Below are 17,830 nucleotides of genomic sequence, written 5' to 3'. Positions count from 1 at the left end.
ATACACCCTAATAAATATTTGTACTCAAACCAGTTCCTTGTGAGTTGTGATTTTGTGTTTACAGCTGTAAGTTCAGGTGAATGCTTTGGAAAATAGGTATGCCAATTTAGTAAGAATCCAAATGTTCACAGTTAAATTGTTGCAAGGGTTTGGGGGTTTTTTGGGGAGGGGAGGCTCCAAGTCTTAGAATCATAGAATCACAGCGTTGGAAGGGACCTCTAGGGTTGTCTGGTCCAACCCCCGGCACAGTCACTTGGGCACAGTCACTGCTTATGAGGAGCTTTGGAGGAAACCCCAGAAGAGCTGTTTGTGGCTGAGCTACTTAACAAGGATCAGGATTACTAAATGTCCCAGAACACGTCTCTGGACCCAGCCTGTGGACTCACTCGGCTTCTCCAGGCCTCAAAACAACCTCCTGGGGCTTTGCATAGTATGGCCTCATGAAACGTTTTAAATTCATTTGCGAGAGCCCACATTTGAAAACGGACTTTCCCCCTCGTCGTTTCAGTCCTGGCAATGAGTGGGATTCTCCTCTCTCATGCTCTGTTTTTCCCCTCTGCCTCCATCCCCACTGGCCTGCTGTTACGCCTGTGCATGTGAGCCAACCTTCCTTAGGTGTCCGACCCTCAGTCGGATCTTGAGACGTGTCCACAAGCACACCCACAGCATTGTTTGAATACTGGCCTGGCCGGCCTTGGAGGCCTGTTCAGGGATTGGGCAGAGCCGGGGTCAAAGGTTGTGTAAATGGAGGCCAGGGCTTTCCCCCCCCAGCTGAACTGGCTCTGGGCATCGGACTTCAGGAAAGATGGCAGCCCCACGCTGTTCAGATTCTTTGGTTGGTAAAGAATTTGGGATGTGGGTTTTCCCTTCTTCCTGATTGGCTCCTTTGCTGTTTCGGAGGACGATCAGATTTCATCACAGCTTCGGTGGGGAGAATCAGATATAAGGTCCACAGATCTTTTTGAAAAGTGTGTCCTTATATCTGATTGCCGCTTAGGTGATTGCTGAAGCACAAAGATTTTGCTAGGGGTGCCGATCAAATTAACCTTTGTGTTTCTGGGATCCTGCTGCTATCTTCTGAGCAACTGTGCGGGCCTCTTCCTACATTACGGGGTATGCAGGTTGGGTCTGAGGACCCCACCTTATATTCCGTGTAACAGATGTGAGTTGTGCTGTGGGCTGTCCTCCTTTCCAGTGTGCAGGATGTGCACGGATCGGAAACGTGGACCACAATAGTGCCATCATCTGAATCGGGCAAGGGGGCCTCAAGGCATAGATTTAGGGCACCACAGGATTCAGGCACTGTAGTGATGTATTTTATCGAGCATCTTCTGCAGGAACTGCTTCAGAACAGTCCTGCTGGATCAGAGCACTGGCCCGCCTTGTCCAGCAGACTGGTTCCTGCAGCGGCCAGCCAAGATGCCCTTGGAACGCCCGGGGGCAAAAAGGCCAAACCCTCCCCCGTTGCTGCCTCCACCCCCAACAACTGGTTTTCTGAAAACGGACATTCCGTTTTAGCAATCCGGTCTAACAGCCAGCTGTTGAAGTCCTTCAATTCTGTGGATTTGTCTAGTCTTTTAAAAATCATGTCAGCTGGTGGCTCCCGTTAGGGCAGCAACCTTGAATTGGGCTTGGGAGTGGTAGCCGGTGTAATTGCTGTAAAATCAGGGCAACACAGTCCTGATAGCTGGCCCGGAGCAGCAGTCTAGCCGGAGCGTTCTGTCCTAACCGCAGCTTCTCGACACTGTACGTATGACACAACGCTCTGTCATTGGATGAGACCTCTGTGGGGGGAGGCTTTTCCCAAGCAGAAAACTGACCTGTGTATGCAGGGAACTTTTTGTATGGAGAAAAGTTCTGTCACACAGCTCACGTGAAGTGTACAGCTCAGATGTCTGAGAGATCTAGGCCAGAGTCTTTATCAGCGGTTTTATCAGAGCCATTTTGGTGTCATGGTTAAGTGCGCGGACTCTAATATGGGCGAACCGGGTTTGATTCCCCACTCCTCCGCTTGCACCTGGCTGGATGACCTTGGGCAAGCCGTAGTTCTGATAAGAGCTGTTCTTGGAAAAAGAGCCATTTCTGTCAAGAGCTCCCTCAGCCCCACCTACCTCACAGGGTGTCTGTTGTGGGGAGGGGAAGGGAAAGGAGTTTGTAAGCCGCTCTGAGACACCTTTGGGTAGTGAAGGGCAGGATATAAATCCAATCTCTTCTTCTTCTTGGGTCAAGAAGCCAAGTCATGGCACTTGAAGTCTTTCAGCTCGCCTGCTGCCAATCTTTTGCTGCAGTGTGTCTTGCGGGAGCGTTGGGGGCATTCTAGGGTGCAGTCTCCGTTCACGTGGGGCAGCAGGGAAGCCGGGGGGGGGGGCACGGTGGCGGCAAGCATCCCACATCCTCCATATGCTGCTGGGGTTCATGGGCAGGCAGAATTGATGTGAAAGTCTCTGTGGCAGGTAGTGACACTCACTGACAACCACCTTCCCACAAGGTGTACCAGTTCCACCCAGCACCTCATTCCTGTGGTATCTGGAAGAAAGCTGAATTCTGGTGTGTGTGCATGCATAGCTGCACTGTTTGGTCTTTGTTCCGCAAGTGTAGCCCTGAAGAGCACTAGAAGCTGGTGAACCTCCTTGGTGGCACCTGGGTTTTGGCCACAGTGTGACGCAGTGTTGGATGATCCAGTATGGCTTTTCTTATGCTCTTAAGCCACCAGGTTAACCATATAGCTGCATGATATTATGTCTGTTATTTATTTGAGCCTTTATTAGGTTTCTGTCCCACCCTTTCTCTAAGGTGCTCATGGCTCTCATTTTATCTTCACAACAACCCTAAGAGGTAGGCAAGGCTTAGAGTGTGTGACTGACCCAAGATTAGCTGGGGAGCTTCATGGCGGAGTGGGAATTTGAACCTGGGACTCTCAAGTCGGAGTTCAACACTCTTAACCGATGTATTTGAGTTCAGTAGCACCGTAGAGACCAACAAGATATTCAGGGTATGAAGTTTCGAGAGTCTAATCTCCATTTGTCAAATATATGACACATGGAATTTGAACCCTTGAAAGCTCATACCCTGAAAATCTATTGGTTTCTAAGGTGCTGGTGGCCTAGAACCTAACTGCTCTAACTCCTGGCTGTCTCCTTACAGCTCAAAGTGCTCAAGGCCAGGTACAATATTAACATTTGATGATGTACCCAGAGGTGTCAAACTCATTTGTTATGAGGGCCAGATCTGACATAAATGTCACTTTGTTGGGTTGTGCCCAATGTTCCCTCTAAGCTGTGGAGTCCTGTGAGCAAAAAATCTACTTTGTGAGCTACCAGCATTAAAGTTGTGAGCAGGCAGGTGATTCGGCTACTGCATAAATCAGTTTGCTCTGGACTGGAGCCATCCTTCCTGAGCTAAGACAACAATGTGTGAGCCGGAGGCTAAAAAACTGTGAGCTGGCTCACACCAACTCAGCTTACAGGAAACACTGGTTGTGCCATGTATGTTATAAAATGTAACATGAGGTACCAGAGATATAAACTTTATAAAGATGATTTCAGATGCCAAATGGCTTGATTGGATTAGGTGTGATATGCAGAGGGATGGTAGGCGTGAAGATATCAGCATTGGTAAGGTGACAGGAAACCTAGGTCTCCGTTTGGTCCAGGAGGATTCAGTCCAGCAGGATGCAAAGAATAAATGGAAATAAGTCTAAAGAAAGTGAGCAGTGACTCACAAAAGCTCATAAAAAGGTAAAGGTTCCCTTGCTCGAAAGTCAGTCGAATCCGACTCTAGGTTTCCGGTGCTCATCTCCGTTTCAAAGTCAAAGAGCCAGCGCTGTCTGAAGACATTTCCGTGGTCATGTGGCCGGCATGACTAAACACCAAGGCGCACGGAATGCTGTTACCTTCCCACCAAAGTGGTACCTATTTATGTACTTGCAATTTCTTGCTTTCGAATTGCTAGGTTGGCAGGAGCTGGAACTAGAGACGGGCGCTCACTCCGTCATGCGGCGCACTCGGGTCTCGAACTGCTGAATTACCGACCTTCCACAGCCTGCAGTTCAGCGTCTTAACCACTTTAGCCACCGCAGCTCCCACAAAAGCTCCCACAAATTTTGTTAGTGTTTAAGGTGCTACTGTACTCTTACTCTTTCTACTGCTATTAGAAACCACAGCATTAAAAAAACAACAGTAGGGAATATTTTAACCTTCCAGGACATTCAGCTGTTGACCTAAGAGTAGCAGTTCTCTTACAAAAGAACTTCAAAGGGAGATTAGAAAGAAAGTGCTGAATTGCAACTGATAATGAAGCTCAAGACAATGCATCCTCCTGGACTGAATTGAGACCTAGGTTTCTTCTCTCATTACCAATGCCTACTATTGTCATTTGGCATCTGAAATCACTTCACTCTCCAAGGTATAAGGACAGATGCTCACATTCTAGCTGTATCTGAAGAAGTGAGCAGTGATTCATGAAAGCTCATGTCCTGCCACAAATTTCGTTTGTCCTTAAGGGCTACTGGATTCTTGCTCCCTTCCACTAATAAAGATTGCAAGCTGTGCTGTTAGTCACTGCAAAGGGGGTCTCTCTCAGTCTCCCCCTCCCTCTCTGAAGAAGTGTGCACAAGAAAGCTTATGCCCCCCCTCTCCCCCCCCCCCCGGAGGAGGAGCACTCAGCCACTCAAGGGAAGGGAGGCTTGGCCTTCTTTCTCTCTTCTACAAAGCAGGAGAGGAGAGAGCTGGGCAAAAGCTGAGCAGTGATGCAGGAAGCAGATGAGAGCCAGTTGCTCATGGGCCAGATAGGAGCCCTGCAGGGGCTGGTTCCAGAGCATGGGCCATATGTTTGACACTTATTGGCATTTATACAATGTATAAATCAATCCTGAGCAGCCCTGTAGCTAAGGAGTTTTTGGGGAGGAGGTCTGGGGGGGGGGGGCCCACCAGCCAATTAAATCAAAGTTAATTAATTGGTGAAACTCCTAAGGTAGCCCTGCACACACCCCCAGGATCCAGGGCAAGGCAGGGTAATGCCCAGTGGCCGCAGCTTCCCTCTCCACCCCCCTGCAAGGGCAGGTCAGACCTCATCCCTGGAACTCTAGCCCTACCGGTGCTGAAACGGGCCTGCCCGTTTCCATCCATGCGCCCCAACTAGCCGCGGGGAAAGCTGGCCCCGCCAAGGCGTGTCCGCTGGCTGCTGCGCAGAGTGCAAAAGGGACCCCCGATCCGGAAGCAGCCAGAAACCCCAGCTGGGCTCCCCCCACTGCCACCGGCCTGTGCCGCCGTCCCACCCGCCCGGGCGCCTCCATGGCCAGCCCACTGTGACCTTGCTGAGCGGCAGGGCTTTTTCCAGCGACGATCCGGCAACCTGGGGACTCGACCCAGACGGGGGAGAGAGAGAGGGGGGGAAACCGGACGACATGTGGGGGGGGGGGGGGGGGGGGCGGTCTTGGCCAGCCGCCAAGTGAGCCGCTGTGGGGAGATGGAACACCAAGAGGGTGGGCTCAGACGCTCTGGGTCCCTCGGGCAGGCAGGCCGGCTGCCACGGTGGATGAGTGTGCAGTGCCTGCCTAGAACCGGAGAAAGGAGTGCACACTCGCTGTGGGTGGGGGGGAACCGAAAATTGGGGAGGGGCCCATAAAAACTGTGGGGCGGGCCCCATGGGCCCCTCAGTAACTATGGGCCTGATCCTGAGGTTAGAGTCCTGGATGTGGCACGGTCATGTTCCCTTTGGCCATTCCAAACATGTTAACTTCCTTTCACCCTAGTTCCTTGACCAGCTCAGGAGGAAGGCCGAGGATGACGGCGGTGGACGCGTTGTTGGAGAACGCCGAGGTTGTGGAGATGGAAGAAACGGCCTCATCTCAGTTCCACGTGGAGAAGCACTCGTGGGAGGGGCTGCGCGACATCATCCACGGAAGCCGCAAGTACACGGGAATGATCGTCAACAAGGCGCCCCATGACTTCCAGTTTGTCCGGAAGACTGAGGAGTCCAGCCCTCACTCTCACCGCTTATACTATCTCGGTAGGGCTGCCTTTGACGGGCGATCCTTTGGCTTGGTGCAGGGTGAAGATTGGGGCTGGTAGACAACTGGGCTTGCCGGTTTGCAGGGGTGAGAAGCCCGACTTCTTCCTTTTGCTTCCAACCGCAAAACATGCAAGGCCAACATCATTTGGTGCCTGCCGAGGTCCATGGTATAAACCATGATGAAAACAACCGTGATGTAGTATTATGAAAATATATTTAGACTGCTGTTTTTCCTGATTTGTTTCATTGGAGTGGGAAGAATGGCTGAGTGTTAAATCGCAGATCAGTATTGTTGACATGTAAATTAATGTTATTTACGCAGCACACCGCGAAAAAGCCGTTATGTGAAACGGGAGTGCATGCAGATTCCGTAGTGTGCATGCGTACATCTTTATTACTTGTTGAAGAGACACCGCTCACTGCAAAACAGCTGTCTAAATCTATTTTCATAATACTACATCACGGTTGTTTTCGTCATTGTTTGCATCCTTCCCGTGATCTCTCTGTTGTTTCTACAAGGTCCATGGTGTGGCAGAGGGCCCTTTCCCTGTGCCATTTGCCCCTGGGAGACGTATGTGTGGGGAGTGGAGGAAGCAGAGTGTGCGAGTGGATCGTGGTATGACACCTCCCACAGGCACCGTTCCCAAAAGCCCTTGCAGTGCGACGGAGCTTCTGGGGTATTTTCTGGTGATGAGCATCCGTTGCTCAGCTTTCAGACCCACCAGTGGGACCATTAAGGAGTGTGAGCACCTCACGCCCCGCTTCCTCCAGCATGTATGTAGTTGGGCTGGGGCAGAATTTGGACAGATATCCTTGGAAGCAAGAGCGTGGCTATTTGCCTTCAGTCTGAGATTAAAACAGCTCTGTGCTGAAGATGGTTTGTTAGCCACTTTAAACCGGGATACCCACAAATCAACCTGGATGAGAAACCGATGAAAGTTGGAATGTCGATTGATTATGTTTTTGGGATGGGCAATACCAAAGCATGGAAATCGATCATAGTCGTTTGATTCTGAGCATCCTGCAAAGCATCCTGACCCCTATTTTGGGGTCTTTCATTCCCAAGATATGTACTGTGTTACCATCCCACATTATTGCAGAGCTTTTTTTGTTTGCAAGACTGAGCATTACACCTACAGTGTTTTTGCGAGGGAGATTCCTGAATAGGCCCTACACCAACAGAATTTGCCCTTGTGGCCTTAACAGGATCGATACATCCTTTCACGCCCTGCTGGAATGCAGATTTTCTGAGATTATGAGGCATTACTATATTGCGCCTTTATTCAACCAATCGTCCCCCTATAGTCCGGAAACCCTGCCTCTTTTGTTCGGTGATGAGGATCCCGAGATCTCTCTAGCAACTGCAAAATTTGTCTCAGTCCCTTTTAGCCCTTGCATCTAAAAAATAAGAAAGGAGTGTTTTCTGCTGATCGAGATCCTTGAATCAGTGAGGTACAAAAGGAAAGGAACAGAAGCGCCCTGATTTGGGGAGGGGGCAAGCTGGTACGCGTGCTCTGTCACCAGTGGTCCAGAAGAAGAAGAAGAAGAAGAAGAAGAAGAGAGTGGATTTATACCCCGCCCTTCACTACCCAAAGGAGTCTCAGAGTGGCTTACAAACTCCTTTCTCTCTCCCTCCCCACAACAGACACCCTGCGAGGTAGGTGGGGCTGAGAGAGCTCTGAGAGAAACTGCTCCTTTTCAAGAACAGCTGTGCCAGAACTAGGGCTTGCCCAAGGTCATCCAGCCAGGTGCAAGTGGAGGAGTGGGGAATCGAACCCGGTTCTCCCAGATTAGAGTCCGCGCACTTAACCACGACACCAGACTGGCTCTCATAAAAGCTCACAGCTGGCCCTAAGGCTCTGTGTGTCTTGAGCATTTCTCCTCTACGAAGCCAGCTATACGGAGTTCATTCAGAGGTGTTAGATCTGAGTCCAGTCGCACCACAAAGACCTAACAAGTTTGGACAACCCCGTGAGGTAGGCCAGGGTGAGTGTCAGTGACCGGGCCGCGGTGATTCGGCCAGCTCCCGTGGCAGATTTGAGCCTGGGGCTCCCCGGTCCTATTCCAGCACTCTTAACCATGACATCATATTAGCTCTCAGCCAGTCAAGCCCTGGCCTCCTCGGATGTAGTTGGGAATGGCGAGTGTGGTCAGCTGAACACCAAAATTCATCTGTTGGCAGCTGGACTCAGGTCAGCTCCCGCTGCCATTTTTATTCAATTTGTAAGGTAATTTTTAAGACACCTTAGAAGGCGCATCCTCCCTCCCCCAGGCAATGCTCCCTCTAAGCTGTGGACTCTTGTGAGCAAAAATTCTACTTTGTGGACTGGCATTAAAGTGGTGAGCGAGCGATCTGGCTGCTGCATAAATCAGTTTGCTCTGGAGCCACCCCTCCTGAGCAAAGACGATAAGGTGTGAGCCGGAGGCTAAAGAACTGTGAGCCAGCGCACACTAACTCAGCTTAGAGAGAACACTGCCCCCAGGTAAAGAACCTTTTTTAAAGATAGTACAGAAATAACCGCTTGTGTCCTATCTAGGAAGCCCACGTTCCTTCCCAGCATGCAGTGCTCCAGGGTTTCTCAGCTGAGCGTCCCTTTGGCAGAGATGTCCCCTGGCTCAGCAGCTGGGTGTGGTTCCCTTTTGTGGCTCTGAGGATTTGGGGCAGTGCTTCCCTCTAAGGTTGCGAAGCTCGTCGGAAGATGCCGCGCTCAGTTTCCCTGTTACCGTAAACTTGTCGGGCTGAACACAGGGTCACGTATGCTTTGTTCTGGTTTGCTGCTTCCACAGGAATGCCATACGGGAGCAGGGAGAATTCCCTCCTCTACTCTGAGATTCCCAAAAAGGTACGGAAGGAAGCCCTGCTCTTGTTGTCATGGAAACAGATGCTGGATCACTTCCAGGTGAGGCGCGTTGGATCGTGGACTGTGTCCCATGGCTGAGACAGGAATGGTGAGAAAAGAAAAACATCCTCAGCTCTCCATGTAGGCTCATAAGCATATTCCTGCCTGTTCACGAAGGTTTCCCACTGAAGCCTTCCTCTGGGTGTCTCCAGTCTGTGGTACGGTGGGGTGTTGTTATGCGAGCCTTTTGGGTTGAGGCTTCAGAACTCCTTTTCTCGGGAGGGTTGATCTGCCCCATGGGAGTAACCCCGCTAGCTCAGATGATGAATTCTAGGCCAGCATCCTGCTTTGTGTAACCACCAGCAATGTTCCCTCTAAGCTGTGGAGTCTTGTGAGCAAAAATTCTACTTTGTGAGCTACTGGCATTAAAGTTGTGAGCGAACAGTTTGGCTACTTGCATGAATCAGTTTGCTCTGGAGCCCTCCTTCCTGAGCTAAGACAAAAATGGGTGAGCTGGAGGCTAAAAAACTGTGAGCTAGCTCACACTAACTCAGCTTAGGGGGAACAATGACCACCAGCCATAATGGTACTGGGAGGCCTACAGGCAGGGGTATGGAGACCGTGGCCATCTCCCTGCTGCTGAGCCTGAGCAGCAGGTGTTCAGAGGTATGCTTGAGAGTAATTGAAATATGCAATTCGTTGCCAAAGGATGTAGTGATGGCCCCAGGAATAGACAACTGGGATTAAATAGACACCTTCCATCAATCTTTCAGTGGCTACTAGCCATGTTGACTAAAGGGAACCTCCGCGTTCAGAGGCAACCTCTGAATACCAGAGCCAGGAGGCAACATCAGGGGAAGGCCTCGGCCTCCATGCCCTGTTGTTGGCACTCCAGAGGAAGTGGTTGAGCCACTGTGTGGGACAGGATGGTGGTCTAGATGGACCCCTGGTCTGATGCAGCAGGGCTCTTCTGATGTTTCTTACTTCAGCATGTGGAGGTTCCGTTTAGCTAGCCAAATTCTACTGGATGGCCTACAAGCAGAGGCATAGAGATCATAGCATCTCTCTGCTGTTGAACCTGAGCAGCTAATGTTTGAAGGTATACTGTCTCTGCACATGGAGGTTCCATTTAGCCCTAATGGTCAATAGCCTTTTATGGGTATTTTCTCCATGAATTTGGTTAATTCCCTTTTCAAGCCCTCTAAGCTAGCAATAGCAGTACGTTTTAGGGCAGAGAATTCCACAAGTGAGTTATGCAGCTGAAAAGGAGCTCTTCCTTTTGCCTCTTGGTCCAGCTTTGCTGGTTTTCTGGGATAAATATAAGGCGATATTTCTCCCCACACACACATTTTTTGCTGTTCATTGTTTGAATCGCATGCGTTCCTGCCGCTCCATTTTCTTCTGTTCCCGTTTTTCTGTTTTGTTCATTTTTTTCCCTAACTAGCTTATAATTTTCAAAAAAATATTTTTTTAATTGTTTTTAATTTATCGTCTTGTGGAGCTATTTGGTAAGAGAGCAGGGTGAACTATTTTTTAATGAAACAATGAAACCTGGGCCAGGGTAGCGTAAGCGTGCTTGCTTTGCAAGCATTCCGACATGTGTACAGCTGTACCGTTTGTGGAGTTTTTGGTTTAAATAACAGACCAAGAGAAGATCCAGGTGGGCCGCCGTGTTGATCTGAAGCAATGGCACAAAATGTGAGTCCAGCGGCACCTTTAAGACCACCCAAGTTTAATTCTGGGCATAAGCTCTTGTGTGCATGCACAGGAAAGCTTATTCCCAGAACTAAACCTTGTTGGTCTTAAAGGTGTCACTGGACTCACATTTTGTTCTAGACTGAGAGAGGGAGACACTGAACCCTACAGGAAAGTGTGGGAAGGGGTAATAGCCCCCTCAAAAAATGAGAGCCATACAAAACCTTGGCCCCTATGCAGTGGAGTTAGCTGTGACCAAGGCTCCCTCTAAGCTGTGGAGTCTTGTGAGCAAAAATTCTACTCGGTGAGCTACTGGCATTAAAGCTGTGAGCGAGCGGTTAGGCTCCTGCATACATTAGTTTGTTCTGGAGCCCTCCTCCCTGAGCTGAGACAAAAAATGTGTGAGCCAGAGGCTATCAAACTGTGAAAGAAAACCTCTTTAAAATGTTTCACCGTTGGCACTTAACGCCAGCGGTATTGGCACTTAACGCCAGCGGTATTAGCTCGCTGTTATCCCCAATCGTTCAGACAAATGCTGGAAGTGTAAAGCGGAAAAGGGGACCTACTTCCATGCATGGTGGTCTTGTAAAATAACGCAAAGGTTTTGGAAAGAAATTCATGGTATCACTGTTCAGATAACTAAGGTGTCAACATTCCACTTGATCCAGAGATATTTGTGTTAAATATTATGCCGGACAATCTCAAGAAGGCAGATACACATCTGATTACCCATTTATTAACGGCAGCCAGGATGCTGTTCGCAACCGTATTTTCCTGGGTATAAGACTACTTTTTAACCCAGGGAAATCTTCTCAGAAGTGGGGGGTCGTCTTATACGCCGGTACGCCAGAAGCATCAGCACAGCTCTATATTTTAACTGGAAAACTCTATATTTTAACTGGAAAAGTTGGGGGTCGTCTTATACGCCCAGTCGTCTTATACGCCGGAAAATACGGTACTGGAAACGGGAAGATGTACCGTCCAGAAAGGAATTCATAGTCAACATTACAGAAATAGCTGAACTGGATAACTTGACAATGAAGCTTCATGGGAAGGAAGATGATGTTTTTGATAATATGTGGGTAAAGTTTTACAGATGGTTAGAGAGGAACGTTTAGACTAATAGATAGGCTGGAAAAGCTGAGTGTATGCGCTACTGTTCATAGCAAATATGTAATCACTGTTAAGGAATCCATGTTTATGTTGTATGTGGTTTGTCTCAAATACCAATAAATATTATAATTAAAAAAAAAAACGGTGAGCTAGCTCACACTAACTCAGCTTAGAGGGAACACTGGCCGTGTGGCGCATGGCCCGCAATAACTGGCATTGGCAAGGAGGAGGGAACTGGAGTCAGTGGCAAGGAGGGGAGGGAAAATGGGATTTCTTTCTCCCTAGGATTCCTGACAGGCCCCCGTTCCATCCCACAGATTCAACTTGTTTTTTTGTGTGTGTGTTTTTTTTAAAGAATTTATTTATACTTTTTCCAACAAACAAACAAACAAAAAATAAAAATCCAAGTACATTCCCATTGTACAAATCAGTTTCGGAGTGTTCATTATACATTTTTTTCAAACCATTTATACACTTTAAACCATCTTTTCTTATAAGCGTTATCATCTCTCTCTGCTAATATCATATTTAATCTGTCCATTTCTGCTATTTCGAATATTTTTTCCATTATTTCTTCTTTTTTAGGTAGTAAATCTGATTTCCATTTTTTCGCTGTCAGAATTCTGCTTAACGTGAGGATATATAACACAATACATTTATCATCTGTATTTACTATATCTGGCAAGATATTAAGCAAGTAACTTTCCGGTTTAAGCTGCAGATCTATTCCTACAATTTCTTTTATCAAATATTTTACCATTTTCCAAAATTTTACTATTTTGTCACACCTCCACCAGATATGATAGTATGTTCCTACGTTATTATTACATCTCCAGCATGTATCCGAGACATTTTTATAACATTTTGTTATTTTATCCGGTGACCAGTGCCACCTGTAAAACATTTTTAGGATATTCTCTTTGTATGGTGTGGCTCTTACTAATTTTTTTGTTTCCCACATTTTTTCCCATTCTTGCGTTTTTATTGTGTAGCCTACATTTTGTTCCCAGATTTTCATGCAGGGTTTTATCGTTAAATCTTCCATACTTTCCTTCTGAAAAAGTTTGTATAGCTTTTGTATTTGTTTATCTGCCGAGGACAACCAAATCTTGTCTAGTTCTAACATTGAGTCATTAAATTTTGTTTTTTTGTCCTTAGCAAATCTTGATTGTATTATTGTTCTCTCCCAACTTGTCAAGTTTATATTCATTTCTTGTAGGTTCTCTAATGTTTTTAATTCTTTTTCTTTGGTTAATAACTTTTCATAGGTTGCTTTTTTTTCTCTGTTAGTAAAGCTGGCAATATAAAGGCTTCGAGTGGTGACACCCACATTGGTACTTCTTTGTACATTTTTTCTTTAATTTTCTTCCAAATCTTAATCAATGCCCCTCTTATAATATGGTTATTGAAGTTTTTATGCACTTTTTCCTTATCGTACCAAATGTAGGCGTGCCAACCCATATACAGATCATGGCCCTCTAGTTGTAGTAGTTTTTTATCTTCTAAGAGTATCCATTCCCGTATCCATCCCATTGCTGCTGCTTGATAGTAAATCTTCCAGTCTGGCATACCGCATCCTCCTCTTTCTTTTCTATCTTTCAAAAATTTCCATCTTATTCGCGCTTTTTTACCTTGCCATACGAATCTTCTTGTCATGCGATCTAGTTCTTCAAAAAAGTTTTCATTTTTCAAGACCGGGATACATTGCGCAAAGAATAAAAATCTCGGGAGGATGCTCATTTTGATAGTAGCTATTCTTCCCAACAATGAGATGTGTAGATCTTGCCATTTTTCAAGATCTTTCTTGATCTCCTCTAGAAGTACTTTGTAGTTATTATCATAGAGGTTCAGATTGTTATTTGTAATGTTAATGCCTAGATATTTTACCTTTTTTACCACTTCTATATTGGATATCCGGTACAGGTTTTCTACCTCTGTTTTATTACAATTTTTTGTTATTATTTTCGTCTTTCCTAAATTTATTTTGAGACCTGCTTTTTCCCCATATATTTTTATAGTATTGAGTAAATGTCCAATCGAAGTTTTGGGGTCCTCCAGAATAAACACCAGATCATCCGCAAATGCTACCACAGATTCAACTTGTTAATGAGCCTCCCTTGTCCCACCTTATCTTCTCCGTCTCCCGATCCAGTGCCCGGAGGCAATTTTGGGACGGGTGCAGGCTAATAAACTGAAGCTTAATCCCCGACATGATGGAAGTGATCCTGGTGAGCAGAAAGTCTGTCCCAGGATTTAATGTGGCACCCATTCTGAAGGGTTTGCATTCCCCTCGAAGGAACAGATCTGTCCTCTGGGGCAAGGTTCCCTCTGATTCCCCCTCCCTTCGTTAAGCGGAGCAGTGCACATCCTGAGCAGAATAAAACTGCTGTAATCTTAAAGTCGGCAGTGGGAGCCATGCAAGACCCTGCGTAGCTCCAGATTGCTGCTGAGCGGGGCTTCCTGTGTTCATGAGCGGCCACTCACGTGCACAGCTTAGTGGGAACACTGGTCCGGGGGTGGCTCTTGGACCCGGGCCTAAGGCTGGATAAGCAGGCGGCAGCTGCAGCCAGGAGTGCCTGTACCAGCTTCGACTGGTAAGCCAGCTACGGCCTTTCCTGGGCAGAAGAGATTGGTCACCGTGGTGCATGCCCTGGTTACATCTAGTTTTGACTACTGCAACGCACTCTACATGGGGCTGCCCTTGAAAAGTGCTTGGAAACTTCAGCAGGTGCAGTATGCTGCAGCCAGGGTGTTGACTGGAGTGGGTTGTAGGGGCCATATCATTCTAGTCTCGGGCCATCTATACCGGCTCCCAATTGGTTTCCAGGCACAATTCAAAGTGCTGTTGACCTTTAAAGCCATATATAGTTTGGGACCAACACACCTGAAGGGACCACCCAATCCCTTACGAACCTGCCTGACCATTTTCCAAACATCTGCTTCAGTTGCCCCTGCCTTCTGAGATTAGGCAGGTGGCACCCGGGAAAGGGCCTTCCCCAGGCAGAGTCATCTGTCCCCTTCTGTTGTCATTTTCCTCCAGCGGGTGAAGACTTTCTTTTTTTTTCTTTTTCAAAAACTTTTATTTTGGATATAACATGTTCAACATTTAATTACATTCCCATAATTCCAAATCCATTTCTCTTATCTCCCCCCCACCCACCCCATACAGTGGCTTCCCGCAATGCTTCTCCCTACCCACACATAATATAATTCCCTTTTTCTTTCCCATTTTCATTTCATATCTCAAGGTAACAATCTTACTTTATATAATTCAAACTTTGCAATAATTCAACCCTTAATAATTATCTAAACGTAGTAAATTATTTTTAACATCCCAATTATTTTCTAAGTATACTTTAAAGTCTTTCCATTCTTCAAAAAAGTCTTTATCTTCTTTGTTATTCAATTTTTTCGTTAGTTTATCTATTTCAGCCATAAACAAAACTTTCCGTATCCATTCCCATTTGTCAGGTATTTTGTCCTGCTTCCAAAATTGTGCATATGTCATTCTCGCAGTGGTAATTAGATACCACAACAGAGGTTTTTTTTCGACATTTACTTCTTCCATCTTTAAACCTAGAAGTAGTATCTCCGGTTCTTTTTTAAAAGTACATTTCAAAAATTTTTGCATCTCATCATGCACCTCTGTCCAAAAAGTCACAGCTTTATCACGTCCACCACATATGATAAAAAGAGCCTTCATTTTTTTTACATTTCCAACATTTTCTTAGATATATTTTCATTCATAATTGCTATCTTCTTTGGAGTCATATACCACCTATACATTTTATAGCAATTTTCTTTAACATTAGTACATGTTGATATCTTAATTTAATTTTTCCATAAATATTCCCAAGATAACATAGTCACCTCCTTATTCATATTTACGGCCCATTTAATCATTTGTTCTTTTACTAATTCATCTCGGGTGAAGACTTTCTTGATTCAGCTGGCATTCCCTCAGTGATCCCTCTTTCCCACCCCGTGTTTGTTTTTATGTTTTTGTATGCGTATTGTAAAGGTATTTTGCAGGGGCCACGGTGGCTCAGAGGTTAAGATGCTGAGCTGCAGACCGGAAGGTCTGTAGTTCGGCAGTTCGAGACCCGAGTGTGCCGCGTGACCGAGTGAGCTCCCGTCTCTGGCCCCAGCTCCTGCCAACCTAGCAGTTCGAAAGCAAGAAATTGCAAGTAGATAAATAGGTACCGCTTCGGTGGGAAGGCAACAGTGTTCCGTGCGCCTCCGCATTTAGTCATGCCGGCCATATGACCACGGAAACGTCTTCAGACACAGCACTGGCTCTTCGGCTTGGAAACGGAGATGAGCACCACCCCCTAGAGTTGGATTCAACTAGCTTTCGAGCAAGGGGAACCTTTACCTAAGTGTATTTTAGCTGCATTTCTGTGTTGTTGGTTTTGATGGTTTTTATTACTGTGTTTTTATTATGTAAGTTTTTAGTCTCTTAGCCACCTTGGAGGCCCCGAAGAGGACAGAATGGCGAGGTATAAATTCTGTACGCAGAATAAGTAAATTGACAGCCGAGGCAAGCCTCGAAGTCATGTCCTCCCTCCCCCCGGGCCGCTTGCTTTAGCTCTCCTCTTTTCTGCCAGGCTACCCCCCACCATGGGATGTACTCCAGGGAGGAGGAGCTGCTGAGGGAGCGCAAGCGGCTGGGCGTCTTTGGGATCACCTCCTACGACTTCCACAGGGAGAGTGGCCTCTTCCTCTTTCAGGCCAGCAACAGCCTCTTCCACTGCCGGGATGGAGGCAAAAACGGCTTCATGGTGAGTCAGAGCGGCCGAGGCTCTCATGGCGCTCAGCCTAACCTGCCTCGCAGGGTTGTTGTGAGGATAAAATGGAGGTGACGAGAATGACATAAGCGGCTTCGAAGAAGAGGTTGGATTCATACCCTGCCCTTCACTACCCGAAGGAGTCTCAGAGCAGCCTACAATCCCTTTTCCCTTCTTCACAGCAAACTCCCTGTGAGGTGGGTGGGGCTGAGAGAGCTCTCCCGAGAACTGCCCTTGAGAGAACAGCTCGGAGAGAACTTGTGACTGACCCAAGGTCACACCAGCAGCTGCATGTGGAGGCGTGGAGAATCAAACCTGGTTCTCCCAGATTAGAGTCTGCACCCTTAACCACTACACCAAACTGGCTCTTGAGTCCCTGCTCGGGGGAAAGGCGGGGTATAAACAAATTAAATAAAGTTTCCCAGTACCTGTCCACTGCTTGTATCTTGGGGTTATAATCCAAAGGGTCTTTAATGAAACGCAAACACGCGCAAAATGCCCAGGGAGGTTTGGATTGCTCCCTACCGACTGGTGGATTTGCAAAGCGTTGAGCCCATTCCAGCCAGCCAGGGACCGCTGTACGTCTCCAGGCTGGGAAGCCACTTCCTGTGTCTGTGCAGGGAGCAGACCTTTGGAAGCTGAATCACCTGTTTCCCCCCCCCCCCCTGTTTCCCCCCCCCCCCCAAAGCAAAGAGTCACCTTGGAGCAGAACAGTCTTTGCATCTCCGGAGAACGCTTCGAAAGCAGCTGCCTCCATCATCCAAATGGAAGAGAAGCCTTGCTGGGCCTGACCAGCGGTCTGTCTGGTCCCGCATCCTATTTACAACAGCAGGCCTTTGGGTGCCACAGGGAAACACACAGGCCAGGGGGCAACACCTCTCCCTTGGCATTCTCTGGCAAGCGAGAGCCTCTGAAGAAGGCTCTTGTGAGCTGAAACGCGTCAGGTCATATACTGTCTCTTTTTTTGTACGAAGTTTAAGTGTGACTTTGAACATTTTATGAGGCTTTATTTGGGCCCCTACCAAGTTTTTCTATGTCTTTGTAATAAACACTCTTTTGTACACTTACTCATGTTTTTAACTTTTAGCCCTCAGAAAGTTTTCTAAACTTCCTTTGGAGGTTTGTCCTTTGTTGGTTTAGATTTTCTCCCCTCCTTTTTGGGGATTCTCTGGTAAGCAGCGCACTCCTGGTCCCAACGAATCCCTGAAGAGGAACCGCTGCTTTCTGCAGGGAGCAAGCCCAATCCTTCTTGAGCTCATTCGTGCTAGTATTATACCTGTAAATCTGGGGTCCCCAACCTTGAACCCGTGGGTACCATTGCAATTCTGACTCAGGGGGGTGGGTGCAGCCACTAACTAGATGCTGCAGCAAGTGGAACCAACC

The 17,830-nt window shown here is 47.3% G+C and overlaps 1 protein-coding gene across 1 annotated transcript in view; it reads left to right on the top strand.

The window, feature by feature from the left end:
- Positions 1-17,830, top strand: part of DPP9 (dipeptidyl-peptidase 9) — a 73,033-nt gene that overhangs the window by 4,801 nt on the left and 50,402 nt on the right. Inside the window, exons 3-5 of the mRNA XM_015420599.1 lie at positions 5,753-6,009; positions 8,800-8,912; positions 16,268-16,441. Coding sequence (XP_015276085.1) covers positions 5,753-6,009; positions 8,800-8,912; positions 16,268-16,441 — 544 coding nt within the window. The remainder of the gene's footprint in view (positions 1-5,752; positions 6,010-8,799; positions 8,913-16,267; positions 16,442-17,830) is intronic.

Source organism: Gekko japonicus, unplaced genomic scaffold, assembly GCF_001447785.1.
Source record: "Gekko japonicus isolate JY-2015 unplaced genomic scaffold, Gekko_japonicus_V1.1 scaffold884, whole genome shotgun sequence".
In the NCBI taxonomy this organism is placed as follows: domain Eukaryota; kingdom Metazoa; phylum Chordata; class Lepidosauria; order Squamata; family Gekkonidae; genus Gekko; species Gekko japonicus.
Note: the sequence above shows the minus strand (reverse complement) of the source record. Positions and strands in the feature narration are given on the sequence as shown.